This window comes from Symphalangus syndactylus, chromosome 1 (genome assembly GCF_028878055.3).
Source record: "Symphalangus syndactylus isolate Jambi chromosome 1, NHGRI_mSymSyn1-v2.1_pri, whole genome shotgun sequence".
Taxonomy (NCBI): domain Eukaryota; kingdom Metazoa; phylum Chordata; class Mammalia; order Primates; family Hylobatidae; genus Symphalangus; species Symphalangus syndactylus.
In genome coordinates this window covers 22,927,582-22,943,203 of record NC_072423.2, presented here as the reverse complement: position 1 = coordinate 22,943,203, position 15,622 = coordinate 22,927,582, and the positions used below count along the sequence as shown (strand labels likewise).

Here is a 15,622-nt window from a genome sequence, read left to right as displayed (position 1 = left end):
TGCTTTCATGATAAAATTTCTCAATAAATTAGGTACAGAAGGACTGTATCTTAACATAATAAAAGCCATCTATGACCAACCCACAGCTAAAATCATATTCAATTATGAAAATTTAAAACTTTTCCTTTAAGAATAAGACAAAAATGCCCACTTTTTTATTCAGTTTGGTACTAGAATTCTTAGTCAGAGCAATTATGCAACAGAAAAATGTAAAAGCCTTCAAAATCAGAAAGAAACAACTTAAATAGTCTCCGTTTGCAAGTGACATGATCTTTTATATAGAAAACCCTAAGGATTCCACAAAAAATCTGTTAGAACTAATGACTTCAGTATAGTTGCAGAATACAAAATCAACATACAAAATATCAGTAGTGCTTCTATGTACTTACAAGCAACCACCTGAAAAAGAAATCGAGGAAACAATTTCATTTGCAATAGTTCAAAATATGCTTAGGAATGAATTTAACCAAGGATGTGAAAGGCCTGTATGCTGAAAATTATAAGACATTGATAAAAATTGAAGTAGACAGAAAGCATTGGAAGGATGTACCATTTTCATGGATTGGAAGAATTAATATTGTTTAAATATTCATACTTCCCAAATTTATCTATGGTTTCAATTCAATCCCTATCAAGATTTCTTAAAAAAATCCTAAAATACGTATAGAACCACAAAAAACCTAGAATAGTCAAGCAATTTTGAACAAAGAGAACAAAGCAGGAGGCATCACACTACTTAATTTCAAAATATCTTAAGAATCAATATTAATCAAAATGGCATGGTACTGGCATAAAAACAGGCACATAAACAAGTAGAAGAGAGTACAGTCCAGAAACAGACCCAGATATTTATGGCCAAATAGTTTTCAACAAAGGGCCAAGAACATTTAATGGGAAAAGGACGGTCTCTTTAATAAATGGTTTTAAGAAACCACATACACATGCAGAAGAATGAAATTAGAACCATATCTTACACCATATAAAAAATCAATTCCAAATAGATTACAGATAAGACTTAAAACTGTAAAACAACTAGTAGAAAACATAGGGGAAAAGTTTCATGATATTGGTTTGGGCAATAATTTTTTGGTTATGAAATTAAAGGCAACAAAAGCAAAATTAGTCAAATGAGACCATATCGATTTAAAAAGCTTCTTCACAAATGGGAGAAAATATCTGTGAGGCACACATCTCAAAATGGATTAATATCCAAAATATATAAGGAACTGAAACAGCTGCATAACAATAAAACAAATACCCCGATTAAAAATAGGCCAATGATCTGAATAGACACTTGTCAATAGAAAACATGCAATATAAATAATCATTTGAGAAATGACAACAAAACCACAATGAGATATCACCTCACTCCTGTTAGAATGGCTTTTTGTCAGAAACACAAATGATAACAACTGTTGACAAGAACATTGCAGAAAAAGACTTGTTTTACTCTGTTGGCTGGATTATAAATTAGTACAGACATTATGGAAAACATCATAAAGATTCTTTAGAAAATTAAATATAGTACCACCATATGATTTAGTAATTCCAGTTTTGAGTATGTTTCCAAAGGAAATAAAAGCAATTATGTTGGAAAGATATCTTTATTCCCATGTTCATTGCAGCATTATTCACAATAATCAAAATATGGAATCAACCCATCTATGTAATAATGAATGACTGGATGAGGAAAATGTGTTATATACATGCACAGTAGAATACTTACTATTCAGCCTTTAAAAGGAAGGAAACCCTGTCATTTATGAAAACATGGTAAACCTGGAGAACATTATGTTGAGTGAAATAAGCCCTGCAGAGAAAGACAAATATTGCATGATCTCTCTTATATGTGGAATCTAGAAAAGTTGAACTCATATAATTAAAGAGTAAAATTGTGGTTACCATGAGCTGGGGTGTGAGAGGGAATTGAGGAGACGTCAGTCGAAGGATACAAATTTCAGTTAAACAGGAGAAATAAGTTCAGAAGGTCTATTTTACAACATGGTGACTATAGTTAATGCATTTTATTGCTGAAAATTGCTAAGAGAATAGACTTGCAGTGTTCTTACCCAAAAAATTATGTGAGGTAATGTATATATAAATTAGCTCTACTGACTCATTCCACTATGTATACATATTTCAAAACAACATGTTTTACAACATAAATGTATACAGTTTTTATTAATTAAAAATACATTTAAAAACAACATTTAATGAAGAAGATTTTTTCACCTAAAGATATGTGTTTTGGACAATTCTCTTTTTCATTTTTTGAGTCAACTTTATGGAGGCATAATTAATTAAAATAAAATTTAAGTGTGTAGATCAATGATTTAAGACTGTTTTCCAACGTAGGTTGCACCTTTTGTATTTCCATCAGCAGTGTGTGAGAGTTCCAGTTGCTTCAAATGTTTTTCAAAACTTGCAGTGGCTCAGTATTTTAAGTTTTAATTTTGGCCATCATAATTGGTACAAAGTGGTATTCCATGGGGAGGAGTTTTGAAAACACTTAAATTTTGCATTTCTTATGAAACTTTTAGTTTAGTCATTTATTTTATATTAGCAGGGACTCATATTCTGTTTTATTCAATAGATTTTAATTCATTATTTAAAAAATCAAAACAAAAAATTTGGCTTTCCCTTCAGTGTCTCTTGCAGATGGCTACAATGCAGGTGTAACTGGTTTTCTGGTGGGCCTAGAATATACGTAAATATTTCAATTCTTCTAACAAAACATCAACTATGCCCTCTACTCATAAGACTCTAATGCATCTGAGCCTTTGTCTTAACATTTTCATTATTATAAAGTCCCTTCTTTAAACCTGGAAAAAGTAATAATAGTTGAAAGATATGGTCTAAAGTGATTCTAACAATCTGTTCTTCAAAACTATCCACTCTACCATTTTCAGGTTCGTTGAATCATTAGAAATTAATCCTCACCTATTGGACAGAATTGGAGCTTTGTAATTTCTTACAATTTATCATTTTAAAGTACACTTCAAAATCACAGGTCCTGGCCCAAACTTCTGACCTCTTCTTATTTCTCATAAGCTCAATACCATCCTTATTTGACCTCAGTAAGTATTGTAATGCACATCTGTTCTTCAAGACTACCACAGCCTTCTTTGCTTTCTTTCCTCAGCTCCATTCACTGAACAGATTGTTCATGTCATACACTCTCTGGCTAGTCTGTCAATTCCCTCGACAACTTGACCAAGTCTCATAGTTATGTGGTGAAACATTTGTTTCCTCGCCTTAATCTTGGACTGCTGAATCTTGCTGAAGAAAACTTCAACCTTGTTCAAATTCTCTAAAACTTATGTTTTCTGAAAGCAGGAGGGATTCAGTACTGACTGGGAAGAATCTGTGGGAGTAAATATGGAACCCTAAGAAAAGCTACTTTCTGGAAAATAAAAATGATCAATTCCTGATCTTTACACATGTTGATATACTTCAAGGTCAATTCTAGATTCTTCTTTTTTCTAACTGTATCCTTTCTCCCTAGGATCTTATCTTTGCTTTTAGCTACAGTTACTATACTTATCCCAGTAACTCTAAAGTATTTATATTGAATATCACAAATTTAGAGCTTCAGATCGTATTCTGTTTTTGAGATTTAGACTAATATCTTCAAGTGCCTGCCAGGCAAACCCATTTGAATCTTAAAAGTACCTCAAATTCAACAAGTACAAATTTAAATCCATGATCTTTTTTTTTCTGTCAAAAACAACAACATTGGCCAGGTGCGGTGGCTCACGCCTGTAATCCTAGCAGTTTGGGAGGCTGAGAAGGACAGATCACGAGGTCAACAGATTAAGATCATCCTGGCCAACATGGCGAAACCCTGTCTCTACTAAAAATACAGAAATTAGCTGGGCGTGGTGGCATGCACCTGGAGTCCCAGCTACTCAGGAGGCTGAGGCAGGAGAATCGCTTGAACCCGGGAGATGGAGGTTGCAAATTAGCCGAGATCACACCATTGCACTCCAGCCTGGTGACAGAGCGAGACTCTGTCTCAAACAACAACAACAACAACAACAACAACAACAACAAGAACAACAACATTTTCTTCCATGCAAGCAGTTGGCTAGGTCAGAAACTTAGATGTCTTTCTGCAACTATTACTTTCTAAATAATTTCCCCAGGCTGTTTCTTTCTCTCCATTTCCACTCCCAATACTCTAATGGTTTCCTAATTTATATGTGGTAACCACAGTGTTCTTTCCTCTCATCCACTGATGTTAGAGTAGCCAGAGATGTATTTTCAAGATGCAGATATGATAATTTTATGCCCCTCTTTGACAATCAAACAATCAAAGCCTCTAATGAGCTTATTATCCCTATTAGCATAAAATAGAAAATTTCTAATGTGGTTTACAAGGCTCCTTATGTTCTGAGATCTGCCTTCTACTCCAGGTTCATCATGAACTACTCTTGTTTTGAATTTTCCTTTGTATATGATTAATATATTTCTAAATTATCTTTCCTGTGTGTAAGTGGACAATTCTCCTTTCCTGAGAGAAAAAAGGTAAAGCAAAAATGATTTAAGTAAGTCATTATTTTATTGATGATGTATTTTATTGATGATGTATTTTATAGAATCACAAAATTTAGAAACATAAGAAGGATTTCAGGTATCACCTAAATTCAAAGAAATGTGGGTGTCTAGGTTGCTAAGTTTGAAGAGAAAGTATGATTTGGCATGGTCCATTTAAAACAGGTCACAAACAATTATATTTCAAATTTAGATGGTAGAGTATTAAAATATTCATCTTATCTTGGACTTTTCCTCAAGGAGAATTTTTCTGGAAGAAAAAGTAGGTTTATATGTGTTCTTACAAAGAGAAAGAAAGAAATGCATGCTATTTCAATCATCAAATTCTTGATGACGACTATGAGATTGAAAAGAAATATGAGTCAAGTGAGTCTGTTGTTGCCAGCAATCAGTTTACCAGAACACCTCTAGGTGAACATTTTCTAAATGGAGTGACAGACTAATTGCATCTAAGGGGATGAGAATCTGCCAAAGAAGAGGATGCTGTTGGTCTTATTTTGCCTGATGAAGAATAGGAAAGGGTGATTACAATGGAACTCTTCATTAGTTGAAAGTGTTGATGTTAATTCTACTACTACAGCGGTGGCAGCTGCAGCCTCTGCTCCCTCCTCAGTGACCTCCACAAAGGCCTGGTGTAGGACTTTAGATACCACGAGACCGCGGCTCCCAGTCATGCCTGAGAGGTCTGCATCCCCATTGAAGATATCCACCATTCCCATGGTTCTCAACGTGTCCTTGAGGTCATAGCTCTCTTCCACTTTGAACCGAGGTAAGTGTAAATCCACACGTGTCTTTCTCATATTCTGCAAACTTGTCCATTCCATCAGTTTGTCAGCAGTGAGTTTCTCTTCAAGCTATACAAATGGAAAAAAGAAACTGATACGACTATCGATCTCTAATACACCTTAACAATGAATTGACTATGTGGAGTATCTTTATTTTGGCAATAAATGTGAAATACAGAAGGTTCACTATTAGATATTATTTTAATAGGCAAAATATGAATCCTGAATATATCAATACACTGAACTATATGTGTATATGTAAATATATGTGTCTAAAAACAGAATCATGTTTTTATATATATGTAATGTGTACATATGTATGTATACAAATGTATAATACATATGTAAAATATGATAACATTATTTTGTACACAATGAACTATATATCACTATTTCTTGTGCCAAAAGCCTACTACATGTGTCAATTATTAATAGGCTCATCTTATTTTTCTATATACATTATTTAGTACACATTGCAATTATTCTATATACCCTAAATTTCTATTCCCTTTTTTACTTGGTGTATTTGTAAACTTTCCTCACATTGCTATATATTTCTCCCAGTCAAGATTAAATTGCTGCATAATAATATCATCAAATTGATATCCTATGCATGTAACTCTAATAAATTAATCATTAACTGAGCCTTCAATTTGTGTCAGGCCCTATGCTTAAATATTTGTAATATGAAAGTGAGTAATTATTCCTCACTTTGAATTTTTCATTGTTTTGGGGAGACTTGGTCACAAGCTTTTACCTTGCTTAAACTTGGTATCTTTAGAAAAAAGTCAGGCAGTAGAAGAGTTGTAGATGCAAGTTTTTACCTTCTGCAGACCATCGATTTCATTTGGCAGCAGCACAATCATGCTTAGATCTTTGCCTTTGTATGGTATTTCGAGGACCTTGGCCTCTACATCCTCCAGCGAGGCAAAATGAAAGGACGTGTATTGCCTCATCATCTGTATGGGCTTGTATGTATTCTACAATAAATCAATGTGTCCAACAAATACCAAGTGAGACACAAGACAAAAAGATAATATTATTGAGATATCAACAAATCCTTCTTTTAAGAAATAACCCAAGAATTTAATGGGTTAGAGACAATAGCTTCTTCAGGTATTCCTAATTAATAAAGTTATAAGACTAAAACGACAGAATAACAGACATGAACAATTTTATTTTTTACTTGTCGTGGTAGTACATTCCATCAGAAATGTTTAAATTTATTAACATATTACATTATATAAATAAAATATAGACAATACCTTGTTTGGCCAAAATTTTTCCTCTTTGGTATTTTCTTTTTTAAATTTATTCTCCCACTGCCCCTTGAAATAGATTGCGTTCACAAGAACCAGTGTGGTATCATTGCCAATAGCCCCATCAGGAATTAGGTTTTTAATTTTTTCTGCAAGGGAAAGAATAAGAGTCTTTTATGCAAGTTACAAATGGTTTGTCTGGAAGATGCTTTGCAAATTTTCATGACTGATAATTAATTATTCATCTAAATCCTTACTTTAGACTCACTGACTTTGATCTTTGAATTATTACACTCACTGACCAAAATTCACCAAGTGCAGCTTTCTTTAAGGCTCCAGTCGGATAAAGTTACCCTTGATGGAGACATCACTTCTTGTGACAGAGAAGGAATTCATGTTCTCTATGACTGACTTCAGTCATCTGGTATGGAATACTGATAAACTGATTTAATCTACTGTTTCAACATATGTCTTTCCTTTCTCCCTCCCTCCTCTTCCTACTTTTTTTTTTTTTAAACTATGGGGTCCCAAATCAGAGGAAGTAGGCCCTGATTGCTTTTTAGGACAAGTGACATGAACTCTGTAATATGAAACACATGTCCTGTGCTCTCAGCCACTACTTCCTGGGGTGTCTTCCTATTCACTCTCATGTTGAGTTGCTGTAAGTTTGGCCTGTGATGAGAGGTGGGAGGTAGGATAGATGTCTATAGAATGGAGACTTTGTTAAGCTCTTTGCCCTTGATGGGGAAGACAGCTGTGATAATCCCTGCAGAACTTGTGGCTAGAGATGTGGTCCAGGCAGCTCTAGTTCAGATGGCAAGAGGGTGATTTACCGGAGAGCTGCTTGTTTCCCAATTAGTAAAGGGGAAGGGAGATGCTTTCTAATGTTTTCTTTTAAATATTCATCATAAAAAATTGGTTCTGATTTAAAGTAAAGGACATGATCTCAAAATGGGCCTGAGTGGAGACAAGGGATCCACAAAGCTATTGTCATCAAAGAACATGAGCAAAGAATCCTCCGGCTATGTTTTCATCTAATTGGCTTCCTGTGATTTCCTCCCTGGCCCCCCTAGGCTCTCCTCATAATCATTTGGAAAAACTCTTCATCTGGAGTGCCCTCTTCTTTCCTCCCTGCAAAGCCATCTCAATTCCTACCCCTGGTTCCCCATGCAGTGTCAGGCACAGGGCTCACTCGCATAGGTTTCTCAAAGGTGTTTCTATAATGGGTGGTTCTCCTACCATTCGTTTGACTTTCCACCCAGGAGTTAATCTTCTTTCGGCTTTCTTCTGGAGCATGTGCAAAATCAACAGATTCCACACTGGTCTTATAAAAGTTCTTGATGGCTTCTAAATATTCCTTTGAGATACGAAGGAAGAAAGTAGGAATTAAGAGTAATTTATGTAACTATATATTACCAAATTTAGTTATTTATAATTATAGTAAGCTGAATACAGACCCTGAACAGATGCAGTATCTCCTGTCTATGCATATTTTTATACAGGTGCCACGTAGGCAATGCAAAAGGGGAGTGTGGGCTGGCACAAAAAACAGGTCACTGAAGGTCAGTGCCAGTTTATTGACGGTATCTTATTACTCACTCTACTACCCAACCTCCTCTTTTATTACAAGATTATCCCTAAATCCACACTTCACTGATGTATTATCAGGGCCTGGGACGGTGGGAGAGTTGTGGAAATGGAGCTAATGCACTCTGAGTAAATGCCCTCCACCTGGGTCAGACAGACTCATGTGCCTTGCCTTCTTCCATCTGGCTGCTCAGAGACACAGACAGCAGGCTGCAGATGAAAGGTGAAATTTACCTGTAAAAATTGATATGTCTTTTCTCCGAAGAGCTTGTTGGCGATCTTCAGCTCATATGCATCAGTGGATTTGTTTAATTCAGTCAGAAGCTTTTGAAACTGGTAATGAACATTTCCTGACCTATTAACCTTCAAATGTCAAAAAAGGAGATCATTCAATTGCTGTATCAATGTAAATACTAAACCCATGCTAAGTCTGTTAGATCAGTTCCTAAAGGCTGGTAGTCTCAATGATGACCTTTGTGCTTATTCCCTGATACTTGGTGTATTTCACCTCAAATACCCTTCAAAATCCACCTTATGTTTGACTTCTTCCAGAAAATTCTTCCTGCACTAATGTACTCCAATCTTTTCTCTTCTGAACTAAAGATGCAGCACTGTCTACCATTGGGTTTTCCCCTTGTTGGTTTAAAGGGTTAAGTTTAGCTTCCCAGTTAAACTCTCAGCTCCTTGAGGGCAAAGACCTTATTACACTTCTAACAGACATCAAGAATATGAGTATATTAAAGTTTGGATATTTTAAAGAGGTTACGCCAGGAAGCCCTGTTGTACCTGTTGGTGGTATCATCTTGTAAGACACATTGACTGATCTATGGCTCTTTCCTCATGATGGTCATTCTCTGCACGTAAGAACAGTGTGTGCCAGGTACATGGCTAAGGACTTTACATGGGTAACTCTAAGTCTTTAGTTCAATTCAGATGAACACAGGAAAGCTCAGAGAACGGGAAAAAAAAAGCCCTGTTTATAGAGACATAAATTAGAAGTGCCAAGTTTTGAACCTAAGCCTGTTTAAATCTAGAACCTTCTACTTTCCAGCAAAGCATTTTGCACTAGTAAGGCTCTAAACCAATATATTCCATAGCAATCATTTTCCAAAATATACTTGGACTTGTGCTTATTCCTCTTAATCTTATTAATGACTCAATTAAAATTAAATTATTTTTGCAACATTATTGTGATTAGTATGATTATAGCTACTTTATAATAATAATAACATTTATTATGACTTTTTGTGGGCAAGGCACTGCTGTAAATGTTTGCATGTATTTGCATGTATTGAGTCAGATTTTTATTACCCTTAGTTTTCTGGGATGAGGTCACTGGGAATCCGAGCAGTTGTGTCCTGCTCGTGTTCATCATTTGTGAAGAGCAAAGCTGGAGTTTGAACCCAGCCTATCCTGATCCAGACCTATGCTCTGAGGTACAGTGCTGACTGTCTTTCACTAAAGCCAAATGTGCAATAATAATTAGGTGCCGTGAAACGCCAACCCACTCTGTATGTCTCAATCTTTTCATCCAGGCTTTCCCCTAAAAATGGCCTTTTCTTAGTTTCTGTGAAGTTCCGGGTTTGAACTACGACCTGCTCAGGCATCTAAAGCTGAACCATAGTGCTCTGTGACTCACGTGATACGTTGCAGCCTTTTCTGTGGTGTTCTCTGTGACGTGATCAAAGTGAAGAACCTGGAAAAGACATGGAGCGGGACAAGAAAACTTTACTCAAAAGATCTGTTGAAGTCAGTGGTCTCACAGTTATGGGAATTCCTGCTCAGCCCCCTGTGCTACCCAGCAGGCCACCACATCTATTACCATCTGCGTGCTAGCTGACGGAACCGCAGAGAAAAACTTCAACAGGACAATGTAATGAAGCTGATACCTACCTTGTTAATTTGTTTTGCGGTGTAGTCTTTGGCCCCTAAGAGGACCATCCCTAATGCTGATGTGATGCTGATAGGGGAATAGAAGACGTTGTTGTCTTTTGATTTTCTAAACTGTTGGAACAGGTCGAACATGAACTTGGTATTGGCTTCACTGAGTGAATTCATGGTGAATGTGATGTGATCTGGACTCCTGGAAAAGCATCAGATTCCTGTCAGAATGACTTTAATAAATGGAGTGTCATTTTGTAGTATAATTTTCTTAAAGAAAATAACATATCTAGGTTGTGGGATTTTGACATTTAAAGTTTCTTTTTTTTTAACGTCTCAAGCTTTTTACAATGTGCATATATGAAGTATATTAATCTCCTAATTAGAAGGCTTACAAAATTACTGCTTTTAAAGACTATTGTAAATAAATAATAGACCATCTTTATCTTTCCTTCATTGCTGGCTACACTAGGGCTAGGTAGGAAGGCTTTATAGTGTATGCTAAGAGGAGACCTCTGTGGATCACATCCAACTAGCTCTTAAGAGGAATCCCTGACGTTTCCTTCAAGGCTCTGTGGCTGCAAGGCATTCACCCTCTGTGTTCCTAAGGGTGCCTTGGTTTACTCGGAACTAAGCAATTTAGATAAAGGACAAATCAGATGAAATAGTTATTTTAACTTTGTCCTGGCGGAATAAGTAAAATATAATCAGACAGAATGCAGGAGATGCATGATATAGAACACAGTATCATTATTATTCTCAAAAATAATTCATGTTTTTAAGCCGGAGTGGCTTGAAGCACTTACCTGTGTTCCTAGAGGAAGCAGAGGTGGGCAGAGAGCCTATGTGTGTCTGTGGAATGAAGGGTGAGATCCTGAATTTATACCTCTCCTCTTGCTACCTCTCCCTCTGTGGAGAGGAGATTTCACAAGCAGGCTAACACTCAACTTGATGAGTATGAAAATTTATGACAAAGAACAGGATTACTATTCTACCATTGTACCTCCTTTTTAATCTATAGGGAAAAAATGCAAATGCAAATCAGCAATCACTGGCTCATTTGAAATACATGTAGGTGACTTTCTTGCTGCCTCTCCCTCAGTGGAGAGGAGATTTCACAAGCAGGCTAACACTCACCTTGATGAGTATGAACATTTATGACAAAGAACAGGATTACTGTTCTACCATTGTACCTCCTTTTTAATCTATAGGGAAAAAATGAAAATGTGAATCAGTAATCACTGGCTTATTTGAAATAATGTAGGTGACTTTCTATTACCAATGAGAATAAGGTTACAATTCCAATTTCCTCCCATTAGTTTCAACTCCTTTCCTTTCTATACTACTCCAGATGTAAAAAAACAAAGCAAGAAAACAAACAAACAAAAACAAAAAAAAGTGCCATTATTTTCTTGGATGTTGCATTGTCTCTAAGGCATACTTTGAACAACAAACAACTAAAAAGCTTACATTTCCTGTTTTTCAGTTCTGAAAGTTTTTGTCATCCTATGAATTTCATTAGCAATTTTTCCGTTAAACAAGGAATATATTTCTAATTTTAAGTCCAAAGATATACTTAAGAAGTGTACCTCAGTATCTCATAGCATACTATGGAGAACAGGATTCTATTGCCTTCTCCTGAACGCTCAGCCTTGGCAGTGATCCTGCCAGTCACCTCCCGTGCCCCTTGCAACCATCCCGTATGTTTTCTGTTGCATAGGGTCAGTGAGAAAGTTATCTTCCTTGCTGAGTGATATGGTTTGGCTGTGTCCCCACCAAAATCTCAACTTGAATTGTATCTACCAGAATTCCCACGCGTTGTTGGAGGTACCCAGGGGGAGGTAATTGAATCACGGGTGCTGGTCTTTCCTGTGCCATTGTCGTGATAGTTAATAAGTCTCAGGAGATCCGATGGGTTTATGAAGGGTTTCTGCTTTTGCTTCTACCTCATTTTCTCTTGCTGCCACCATGTAAGAATAACTTCTGCCTCCCGCAATGATTCTGAGGCCTCCCCAATCACGTGGAACTCTAAGTCCAATAAAACCTCTTTTTCTTGCCAGTCTCGGGTATGTCTTTATCAGCAGCATGAGAACAAACTAATACACTGAGTTAATAGGCTGACACTGAGAAGAACAATTGAAGCAAGCAGGAGACATTTTGAATGGCAGCTTTCTAATTTTTCATTTAAAAATGAAGCTGAAAAATAAGTTGTTCGACCTGTCAGGATCACAAGATTTCTCAGTGGTTCTACCATTTAGCACCTGGCTTCAGACTCATTCCAGTGTTCTCCCTGGAATATCTTGTAATCTGAAGAATGTCTGTGGCCAAAGAGAGGGTTGTTGTCCAAGGCCATTTAATCCAATATCTCCCTGACCACCAGAATAGAGGGTGGGTTTTCTTTTGTGGACCCCCCTTTTAATTAAGATGTACTTTGTATACCATAAGGTTCACCATTTTCAACTGTACAATTCAATGATTTTTAGTACATTCACAAAGTTGTGCTACACCATCATCATCTCATTCCAAGATAACTTCACTACCTCCAAAATAAAACTTGTCTTTCATTCTTCCCACTCTCGAGACCCTGGAAATCATGTATCTACCTCTTGTTTCTATGGATTTGTGTATTCTAAACATTTCATATAAATAGAATCATACAGTATTTGTCCTTCTGTGACTGGCTTCTTTCATCTAGTATTATTTTCAAGGTTTCTCCATGTCATTGCATGGATCAGCACATCATTCCTTTTTGTGGCTGAATAATATTCCATTGTATGAATAGGCCACATTTTCTTTATTCACAACTTGATGGACATTTGTGTTGTTTCCATCCTTTTACTATTATGAATAATGATGCTCTGACCTTTCATGTACATTTTCTTGCATAGCATATGTCTTCATTTCTTTTGAGTATAAACCTATGAATGAAATGGCTGGGTCACATGGTAACTCCAGGTTAACATTTTGAAGAAATGCCAGACTCTTCTCCATAGAATTCTGCACAAGTGTGCATTCCAATCAACGTGAATAGAGTTCTGATTTCTCCACATCCTCCCCAACACTTGGTATTGTCATGGTCCCTTTTAAACACCAGCTGTGAGTTTGTTTTCTCAGCACATCACAAAATCAAGGGAGATTCATCTACAACAAGGTGCCAGAAACACATAGGCTGAAAGTAGGGGCTGGATGGGAGAAAGGAAGCTGTGTTTCCAATCTGAAAGTTTCTCACCTGCCTGTTTCTCGAACCCCCAAGACATGTTGTTCCTAGGTCTCCTGTATCAATATATATATTTTGAGTCTCTGAATGAGATTGGGAGGTATAAATTCCCTGATTTAAGTTGGGGAATAGACTAATGGGGTGTTGATGGACTAAAAAGTCCAAAGATAGAAGAAAAAGAAACAAGAGGAAATATCTGAGATAAAGAATTCCAAAAATGAATAATGGTCTTCTCAGCTGAGTCTGCATCCAGGGCTATAAGACAGAAATGGACCTTCCTCTATTGGAGTAGGATGGATTTACTCGGGTACCAAAGAAAAGGAATCTAACATCTCATAGGACAGAAGCAACAAGCTCATCCTGGGAACGGAGGGAAGAAAAAAACAGGATAACAAGCTGAGACAATCTGAGGTTACAGGGGACCAATCTATGGAAGAGAATTTCAGACTATGGCTAAATGTCCTGAGGCGCTGAGGTTTGCCATGAAGGTTGAACTTAAGGAAAGGTACTAACTGAAAATGACCAGGAGTTCGCTTAAATTTAGAGAAAGCTTGGATGAGTTCAAATGAGAAATCATTTCAGGCATTTTTTTCTGTTCCTAAAAAGTTCTCCTGGCATGTGTTAGACAGGCTAGACTGGACATATCCTGATGTGTGAGACGGGACATATCCTGATGTCATATATTGCCACAGAGAACTCAGGAATTCCAGGAAGTTTTTGCATGTGAACACTTGCCAACTTATGTCTCTTGGTATTTCATAAACATACACCAACTTCATTGGCTCCAGGAATCCAGAAATTAAAAACAAATCCTCAATGGGAAATTACACTTTCAGGAAATATCCCGTCATTACTAATGCCTTTATAGATTGGTTAAGAAATATCTCCTAGATTTTCCTGGACCTCACTTCCTTATGAAGGCTGTAAAGTTTTCTCAGCATTGTTAAGTAACAAATTAAAGAGAACATTTATTTATTGTTTCTTACTATGTGCTTGTGCCTATCTATAGGGAAACTTGTTAGTGGAGGAAATTTTTCAAGCATCAAATAACAGAATATATGTCAATTACTGTATTCCCAAGGATCTGTCTACAGATATAGATATGTACACATTGAACAACCTCAGAACAAGACTAACAAGCTTTCCTTTCTTAGTTTTCATGAGGGAAAACAACTCCAGTAAGGTTTGAAAAGCAGAGACGGAAATTGTCTCATATGTAAGTACAGTTGGAGCACAGAGAAAATGATATTATCTCTTGCCTCCCTTCCTCCTTCCTAGTCAGCCAACACCGCCAGGGACAGACGTCATATTTACTATATGCTTTCAAACCAAACCAAATCTAACCCTGTCCCTTTGCTGATCTCTTATAACTCTCTCCCTGATTTCTCTTGGCCTTCTTTTTCTGTTGCTAAGAAACATCCTATATTGATGTTCTCCCTTTTACTAGAACTGTCCTTCTTCCTCCTTGCTTTATCTGCACTATGGATTTTCCCCGATGGCTGCATGCCCCTTGATCTTTTCTCGTGGGCATCTACTCACTCCCCCCATTCTCATACCTTGAAGCCAGGAAGCATGATCTTCTCTTTTATTCCTACTGCCTTTTCTAGCCATTGTTTTTCTCTGTCTTCAATGGCCTATTTTAATTTTTTTGGCTATGCAAGTATACCATGTACTTCTTGTGGGAAAGAGAGTTTCTGGAGGGCCAGTTGAGTTGGTCTCCCCTTTGTGAGACACCCATGGGTAGCCATGGGCAGCCTCTGAGGAGAAAAGTCTCCTTATTGCCTTCATGTCTTTATGCCCTGAGAGCATAACAGCTCAGCGGTATTCCACAGGTTCCTCAGGGAGATAACACTCCTTGAAGCAGGGGAGTATAATCAAACATCTTGGCTCCTCCTGAAACCCACTCCCACCCGTTTCAGTCCCTATAAGTTAAAGATCTTAAGTAGTTTAGACACATGCCTTTGCTCAAAGAAATTCACAGAAACCACCACTGCTATACATCTTATTGAATGACTCATGAGTTCTCTTTTACTGATTAATCCTTTTCCTCATCCCTTCCTCCTCCTCTCATCTGCCTTAGGAACAAAGAGCTTGTAAACCAATAAATTAGGCGGAGCCTGAGAGCTCCACACTTTCTTTATCTAGTCTGTCATTTATGGGCATTTGTGTTGGTTCCATGTCTTTGTTATTGTAAATGATACTAACTATTCTTAAATACATAGGATTAGTGTGATGTGGACAAATAAAATTGACAAAAATGCTGTTGAAAATCTTTACTGGCAAAACTATTTTGGAAAAATTTGGCAATATCTTGTTATTTTAGCAATTCTATGTTTAAA

General features: G+C 36.8%; 1 protein-coding gene across 1 annotated transcript; it reads right to left on the bottom strand.

Moving 5' to 3' along the window:
- Positions 1-4,941: 4,941 nt before the first annotated feature.
- On the bottom strand, positions 4,942-10,918 carry LOC129489456 (serpin B3). Its single transcript, XM_055292060.2, has 8 exons — positions 10,873-10,918; positions 10,079-10,287; positions 9,825-9,881; positions 8,420-8,548; positions 7,838-7,955; positions 6,605-6,747; positions 6,164-6,319; positions 4,942-5,408 (listed from the first exon to the last, which is right to left on the bottom strand). The coding sequence occupies exons 2-8, from the start codon at positions 10,241-10,243 to the stop codon at positions 5,004-5,006; spliced, it is 1,173 nt and encodes a 390-aa protein (XP_055148035.2). The 5' UTR covers positions 10,244-10,287; positions 10,873-10,918; the 3' UTR covers positions 4,942-5,003.
- Between the last annotated feature and the right edge of the window lie 4,704 nt (positions 10,919-15,622).